General features: G+C 48.3%; 1 protein-coding gene across 4 annotated transcripts in view; it reads right to left on the bottom strand.

Moving 5' to 3' along the window:
- Window positions 1-4,564: 4,564 nt before the first annotated feature.
- FN1 (fibronectin 1) overlaps window positions 4,565-8,259 on the bottom strand; it is a 54,985-nt gene continuing 51,290 nt past the window's right edge. For all 4 annotated transcript variants that reach the window (XM_074872570.1, XM_074872568.1, XM_074872567.1 and 1 more), the window contains 4 exons: window positions 6,964-7,089; window positions 6,251-6,357; window positions 5,866-5,976; window positions 4,565-5,409 (listed from right to left, as the gene is read on the bottom strand). In XM_074872570.1, coding sequence (XP_074728671.1) covers window positions 5,335-5,409; window positions 5,866-5,976; window positions 6,251-6,357; window positions 6,964-7,089 — 419 coding nt within the window. In that variant the 3' untranslated portion in view covers window positions 4,565-5,334. The remainder of the gene's footprint in view (window positions 5,410-5,865; window positions 5,977-6,250; window positions 6,358-6,963; window positions 7,090-8,259) is intronic.

Genomic DNA, 8,259 nt, shown 5'->3' with positions numbered 1-8,259 from the left:
TTGTTCCATTTTATAAAATCGGTTCAGTTTTGGCAAGGAACATTCCACAGTTTTTCAATAAACACTTCTGTCGCGGCTCTGATCTCCGCTGGTACAGAGCAGAGCGCCTGCATGTGTTCCCTTTGCTCCAGCAGTAGCAGGTGTGCGCGGGTAGGACGGAGCTGCAAGAGGGGGAATTCGGGTTGTGTCCCTCGTGCTGCTGCTGACCTGCCGTGACTGGGGGCATGTTTTATTTTACCTGACTGCCTGTTTGATCCAGACTGGTTCGAACCGAGCAAGGCAACGATACTTCCTGGGGGATCCCAGTCACTTCGGATACCATAATCCACATGCTGGTTTTCCTTTCAGGCTCATTCCATCTGCCCCCCTTGCCCTTCTTGTGTCCTAAGGCACAGCAGGAATGCTGTGTGCCCCACGCTGCCCGTGCTCTGGCCTGGAAGGGAGCAGTCTCCTCTTTTCTGAACTCTAACATGGATTATTTTTTTCCTTTTCTGAACTCTAACGTGGATTATTTTTTCTTTTTTGATCTCTACGGTGAATCATGTCCACGGCTTCTCTTCTACAGCTGGATTAGGTAGGACAGTGTGGAGAGGATTCTACTATTTGGGCCCAGATTAAGAACAGTAGTCCAAAGTACAAATTGCTCAATGGCTTGCCTGTGGCTGTGCTAACCCCAGCCCTGGCCCTTCGGAGTGCTTTCTGTGCCTCATGGATTGTCAGCGTTTGGAGTCTTCCCTGGTTTTATTAGTTTATACTTTAAAAGTTGTGTTCTGGACTCTTTCTTCCACTGTTTTTCTATTCCTTACATCTTTTCTGTCATGCTGCTTTGCTGTAGCTGGTACATACCATGCTGCGAGGTTCTCTTGGGAAGCTGTTAGCCCGTTCTTTGTTCTTTACCTGCATCTTCTAAGGTGTTGGCTACAGTAAAGCCTGGTAATAAGCACCTGACTGCTCCTGTTCTCACGTAGTCCTGCTTATCATTTACCCTTTGTTTGCTGTCCTTGGGGCCCTGTTTAATCTACTGATGGAAGTTAATAGGTCCTGATCTTCCAGGTGAGATTTCTGTGTCCGGTGCTAGTAAATGTGTAACTAAGGTGGTATCTCCTGCTCCATTACTTGCAGTTCTCTACATACACAAGGTCTCACAGCATCTCTAGAGGGATGCTTTTGCCTTCTGCTGTGTCTGGGGTAAGGTGAAAGGACATACAGGAGTCCCGTGGAATTGGGGAATTGCACTGAAGTGTCCTGTGTCCCCAGCAAGGGTCCTTGACTACCCTGCCTCGCTTGTCTGACAAACGGCTGATAAAAACACTCTGCTCTGGTTCCAGATGTGAGGTGACCTGCAGGAACGCCCTATGCCCTTCGGCATGGCTTTCATCTGGGCTGTGCTCACAGTTTCACAGAATCAGTGAGGTTGGAAAAGACCTTGAAGATCCTCCAGTCCAACCATTAACCTCACACTGACCATTCCCAACTCCACCAGATCCCTCAGCGCTGGGTCAACCCGACTCTTCAACCCCTCCAGGGATGGGGACTCCCCCCCTGCCCTGGGCAGCCCATTCCAACGCCCAACAACCCCTTCTGGAAAGAAATCCTTCCTAAGAGCCAGTCTAACCCTGCCCTGGCACAGCTTGAGGCCATTCCCTCTTGTCCTGGTGCTTGTTCCTTGGGTCAAGAGACTCATCCCCCGCCTCTGCACCCTCCTTTCAGGGAGCTGTAGAGGCCGATGAGGACTCCCCTCAGCCTCCAGGCTCCAACCGCTGCTCTGTGAGCTCAGCTCAGGTTTTAAGCTGCTGAAAGATGCCCAAAAGGGGGGATCCAGTCCCTGCTGGTAGCAAATCCCTGCTGACAGTGGGGGTGACGAGCCTTCCCCCAGTGCAGCTGGCCAGCTGAGTGCTTCTCGGTAAGACAGGGCTGTGTTGGTCTGTAACAGTTCCTCATGAGGTACGCTGATCTGCTAGCTCAGTGAAGGACTTCTCCCTTTGATATTTGCAATGATTAAAAGCAAACTGCGTAGCTCTGCTTAGGATCTGTTTCCCATCGGAAAGGGCATGTCTCTTCTCGCGGTGGGGGACCTGCTCCCCTCCGTTGATGTGTTTTGAAGAGGAGGCTGCTGACAGGCTCTGGTTTGCACCATCACCATAAGGTGCCGTGGCCCTGGCAGGTCCTGTGCTGGCAGAACAGCAGCTCCCAAAAATGTGGAAGTAAAGTGAGAGCAGGAAGGAATCATTCTCAGCTTTTGCAGTCAGTAGCAGAGGATTCTTTCTTTTCTCTTTTCCCCCTTTCTTTTCTCTTTTCCCCCTTTCTTTTCTCTTTTCCCCCTTTCTTTTCTCTTTTCCCCCTTTCTTTTCTCTTTTCCCCCTTTCTTTTCTCTTTTCCCCCTTTCTTTTCTCTTTTCCCCCTTTCTTTTCCTTCAGCCACCAAGGGGCTCCTCCCTGGAGTGGAGAGTCCTGACTCTGGTTGTTCCTGTGCTCTAACCGAAGCTCTGTCAGCTGAGAAGACAAACCATGTAGACATGCGCCTCCACTTTTGGAAAAGAACAACTGAGGGCTTAACTGCCCCTGGGCTTGGTTTAGCTGTAAGTGCTGTTTGGGAGCCCAGGGTGCCTGAAAGCTCCCTGCTAACAGGGGCAGGTGCTCCCTTCTTCCCCACCCGGCAGCTGCCCCTGCTGTGAAGGTAACTTGGTTTGGACAATATTAGTTGATCTTAGTGCTCAAGCAGACCACAGATATAAATCGAGCCTATGTTTTAAGGTCCAGCTGCTGTTCTGTTCCCACTATGTGCACTGCATGGCTGAACCTTCAAAAACCTTGGCTCCTTTTGTTGCCGATTGTTTCTAAAAGGAAGGACGTGCAGTTGATACCTTGGATGTCACAAGTTTCTACTGCCTGTGCTGTGCTCTGCTAGTGGTTTTCAGATGTAACTAACTGGAAATAAAAGCTTTGGTTGAATGACAACACACCCAGCACTACGCTAGTTAATGTTAAACAGAAATTGTCAGCATTGCCTTAAGGCATGGACAAACCTCTGCAGGGAGCTAGGTAAATGCAGTGTTTAAATCATTTTATCTCATAATGCTGACTGCGGGGAGGGGGAGCTGTTTGTCACTGTTACAAGCGATGTGACATTAGAGTGAGGGGAGTGGATGGACTATGACTGCCCTTCAGCTGGGCCGTCCCTCTGTGTCTGCAAAGTGACTAAGGTGGGATCTTTGCGACTGGTCTCTGGTCCAAAATATATAACCCTCACTCGGGAAAGACAAATTAATAGGAATCTAGCTTAACAGGGAAGTATTCTTCTGTGCCTCTGTCTATGCCATTTTTAGTTCTCATGTATTTTAGATACTCATTTGGCTCTTGAACATTAGTGGGATAGAACTGATTTCTACTGCAATCATTTCACTATTTGCAAATGTTTTGTTTGCTCTATAGATAGCAACCTGTGAAAACGACCGCCATGTGTGTTTCTCATGTCAAGAAGCCAGATTCTATTTTCATGCTATGCTTTATTCAGAGAAATCCATTGACTTGGGTAATACAGTGCTTTTGTAGCCGAGAGGAAGGCGGCCTGAAGAACCATGACAGAAGCTCTCATGTTCTGCCTTTGCAAATGCTGTACAGGTTTTTGCAGCGGTAGCAGCGCAAGCAAAAGGCACTTATTGCTGACTTTGTTCATTGCAATCAAGACTGGCTTTGTTTTGAGGAGAATTTGATTTACCTCCCTCCCTGCCCCACGAGGCAGAAGCACAGTAGGCCTGAAAGCAGTCTTTGCCTGTAATGTGGGGCCACAGGCCCAGGTGCTCTCTGTCCCTGTTGTTGCTCAAGACTTTCTGCAGAGGCAAGGGAAGGATTTCTGTGATGCTGCTGCAGCAGTGCCTGAGGGTGTGCGTGCCAGTACCTGAACAGCCTCGGTTCTGGATTCAGCTAGTTGAATTTACCACACTGCGAAGGGAGATGGAATGGCTGGGAGTTGAAGGAAGGGTGCCATCACCCCTCTGCTAACGCTTTAGTGGTCACAGGTAAGTCACCCTCCCTGGCAGAGGCATGAGCATGCTCTGCCCCACCCTGAGGCCTGGAGCAGGGGCTCAGAGACCCAGCACCCCTCTGGGCCTGCAGGGGTGGGGGGCACTGCATCCAACTACAGCCCAGCTTTGGACACATCCAAGATTCACTGATTTTGGCAACTCACTGAAAGCATATTTGATTCTACGTATTTAAGCGTCTGGCTGGATCGAGGACCATCTCTTTACCTCAGTTCATGTCTAGAGCAAGGACTATTTTCCCTTCCCTCCCCGCCTTTCTCTTCCACCTATTCCCACCAAGCAAGCCTCTGCCTCCTGCAGCGTGGCATACATACTCAGAGTGGCTCTGCGTGCTGCCAGGGCAGGGGGTGCAGCTGGAAGTCTTTAATTAACAAACTGCTCTACAAAGATTCTCTTGAGGTTTGCTTCACGCTTGATTGAGATGTTTGTTCCATCTTGTTTCAAGGCAATGCTACTCCAGCTCAGAATAATAATCTTCATCCTAGATTCCGTGGTAGCAAAGAGAATCACTTAAACTACATGTCTGGTTTGTAAATCTTTTTATTAAAAGAGTTGTTTTTTTCTTTTCCACAGTAGTAAAGCTTTGGCACTTACAGTATAAAAATAATCACTGATCATAATTACACCAAATTCCTCTTTGTCAACTGCATACTAAGTGTCTTCAATACATTTTATTCCCATATAAAAACACTTGAAGGTCAGGGGAACAAAACTGATAAATAACAGTATGAGATATAAAGATACAGCTAGAAAAATACTAGGATCATGGAGAAAGAATTAGGACTGTGCATATTTTAAATATCACAGTGATTGGATTTGCTGTTCCTATCTTATTGCTGGCTGCACGCTTATGTGAAAGCAGAAGTGTTTGGTGGACTTTCCTATTGCTAAACTTCAGTAATGTTGTACTCATGTTCTTTGCATAGCATGGGAACCTTTAATTTCTACACCCTCCCTCCCCTGTAATATTTTGATCCCCCACCAATTTGTGATTCAGCGTCTCCCCCCCTTTTTTTTTCCTTTAAATTTGAAAATACTGACTGGTATTCAACACTTTGACCAAAACCAAGACAATCGCTATCAATCATGAGAAAAGTCTGAAACACTCCAAGAGTGGCGCTTGGAGAAGCCGTGAGTTGAGCTTAAGCTGGGAAAATGGCTCCAGAGCAGAGGGCCATTCTCAAAAGATGCAGTTTTGCTAGCATCACTCCAGTTTGGATGGTAATGGTGGCAGATAGGTATTTATACTTTGGTTTGTCTGTTGCCATGGCCGCAAGAAGTCTTGCTGGATGTTACTTTCCCCGTGGATGTTGTGTGTCTGCCTGTACATCTAGGGGCATGAAACACTCAATTGGGCAGTTGACGTTCTGTCGGGAGGGAAGGAAATCAGTTAGCGCTCTGTCCTGCAAGGACGGACACGTCTGTGGTGTGGTTTGGGCTGAGAATTGTTGCCAGGCCACGTAGGCGTTCAGCTTTCTCAGCACAAAGCACACGGGTGGTGTACAGCAGCCAGTGAAGACGAGGAAATCACTCCATGCACTACCGCCTCAGCCAGAGCATGCAGGCGCGGCCCAGCCCGAGTAAACGAGACGTCCCGCTGACGTGAGCGTGGTGCTGAACGCTGTGTGTGGAAGTGGGAGCTCGAGCGTGTGTGCTGTGCTACGCGGAGCGGTGCTTTGCTGGGCCAGTGGCCATCACACACCTCTGAGCGGACAGAAAGCTGCCACGCCGTTCTCACCCCTCGAGCCCTCTACAGACCCCACAGCTCTGTGCCACAGACCAGACTCGCAGTAAGGGAGGGCAGAGAAAGAAAGTGTACTCACGGTGTTTGTGGCCTGGTGGTACCTCTGTGTAAACTGTGTGTAGGTATGGCCGGCAGAGCCTTCGGGGGCCACCTCCACGCTGGGTCTGCGGCAGTTGTCACAACGCCAGCCCTAGAGAAACGGAAGGTGCGTGCGCCGGTCAGAGCATTCCTACGTGTGGCTGCGGCTCCACCAACACCAGGGAGGTTGCTCCTCCTTTACACGACACAGGCCCTGATGCCAGTACTTAAGCTCTCCTTCTAATCATCTTTCTTTCTATATGGGCTCATTTTGGCCAGGCATTAGACACCACCTGCCCTGAAACCCCAGAGCCTTAGGACCGCGCTCCAGCACAGCCTCCTCTGCCCCATCCCTGTGTTCAGCATGCCACATCTCTCCTGCTTACCTGCTGTCCCCCGTAGCAAGTGCAGGAGCAGATGGCCCCAAAGTATTCCTTCTGCCACTGCTCTCCAACTTGGTACATCTTCCCATCATCGTAGCACGTGGTCTCATCTGTGGAGGGACAGGCAGAGCTCAGTGGCATGGCCTGTGCCTGGCTTTAAGCATTCTCAGAGCAGCTTGGCGATCAGAACTGCTCGGAGCCTCTGGCCAGTGCACTCTCCCTGTTCGACCGGAGGCTCACAGACTGGCAGGGGGAACATCAGTCAGTTTTATAGCTCTCCAGCTTTAAACTAGAACATGAGGGTATTTGCCTGACAAGAGCAATGCAGTTTAATTCATAGTGTGAAGTCTAGAGGATCTCAAGGCGACAGGCCCTGCAGAAAAGTCCTGTGTTACTGATTAGGGTGATCTACACCACTTAGTGCAGTGACATGTCCCTCGTGTGTGGCTCCAGGGCCGAAGGCAGATAGATGCTGAGTGTGCTGTGACCTTAGCTAATGAGAGGGTTTTCTTCCTTTTAAGCTCAGGAATGTGAGTTTTATGCTTTCAGCTCTTGTGAGAATAGATTCAATCTGTCACCAGTTCAGCCTCTAAAACCTGCATCGAACACACTGATACTTCACTTGTCCCCATGGCACGGCCTTAATGGGAACAGCCCAGAGATGCTGAAACTTCTGGAATGGGAGCTCAATTAAATAACACCAGAAGGAGACTTACGAGGTTCACACTTGAATTCTCCTTTTCCATTTCCAAGGCAGGTGCAGCTCATCATCTGGCCATTCTCACCCTGCCGGTCCCACTTCTCCCCGATCTTGTAGTTTACACCATTATCGTGGCACCACTCTGGAGCAGGCAGAGGAACAAGAGCAAGAGTTACCCCCCACGCTGCAGTGACACAGCGGGAGGAGAACAGCTTGGGGTTGTCTCAGGAACCAGCAGAGGGGTGGGAGAAAGAATCTTTTCAGCTCATGGAAGTCCCAAGGAGAAATGGGCTCCTTCTGGAAATGGGTTCAACTCCTGCAGCTTTTAACTGCTGAGGACTGTTACAGCTCTAGGAAAGGGCTAGAGGCTCTTAGGAAAAGTGTAAATAGGATGTAACAAAGAGTGGGGAGGGGGAGAGGAGGCTTGGCTAATAGGAGAGGAAGAGAAATTGAAGGGAATTTGATAGACATGGGGCAAGAAGGGAGAGTAAAATATTTTGAACGCACTTTTTTGAGCAAACACCCAGTAAAACTGTATCACAGAGACTGTGAAACACAATGGGTAACCATGTGTATCAAATGATGAAATACAAGTATTAATCCTGTAAAAGAAGTGTCTTCCCTGCAGTCACTCCTCTGAGTCTATGCAAATTGCAGAAATACCCTCTTAGTCCACAATTTAAAAGCAGGATTTAAATTAGTTGGATATGTGTTGGGTTAAACCACTCAATCACAGACTTTTGGTCCATTCCCTTACATGAAGTTTGATACTCTTCCACATAAACCACAGTCCTGCAAAGAATAAAACTTAGTGCCCTGGCAGAGGTGTTGCCTGCTTGACAGAGCTTCAAAAAAAGCAGCTGACAAAATTAGAAAACTAGTTCTGCAAGATGCTTCGCAAATGCTGTCTGCAATGCAAAACAGACCCTGTACTTGCTGTAATACCCACTGAAATCCACACAAGTTCTGTCCGGCCCAATGCAGCAAATAACTAGGAGATGAAAAGTCAACCATAATTTAACACTCAAACCTGTCTTAAATGGCTACTCAGATGCTGTCACTTAGGCATCTTGCCTATCTCAAAACCAAATGTTTAACTTCAGTGAAAAAGCCAGTACTTATCAATACAATATTGATTGTTGCTGATGCAGTGAATGGCAATACTAGATAAGCTGCACAGCTCAAAAGAAACCAAAGTTTTCCATCATTTCTCATGATGCAAAACACTGCTTTGGTTTAAAAACTTAAGAGCCTGCATTCATTTGCATCATGTTTGGGCCAGGCTGGTTCTGTCAAACATGCCATTAGTGCT

Source organism: Strix uralensis, chromosome 6 (genome assembly GCF_047716275.1).
Source record: "Strix uralensis isolate ZFMK-TIS-50842 chromosome 6, bStrUra1, whole genome shotgun sequence".
Taxonomy (NCBI): Eukaryota; Metazoa; Chordata; class Aves; order Strigiformes; family Strigidae; genus Strix; species Strix uralensis.
Note: the sequence above shows the minus strand (reverse complement) of the source record. Positions and strands in the feature narration are given on the sequence as shown.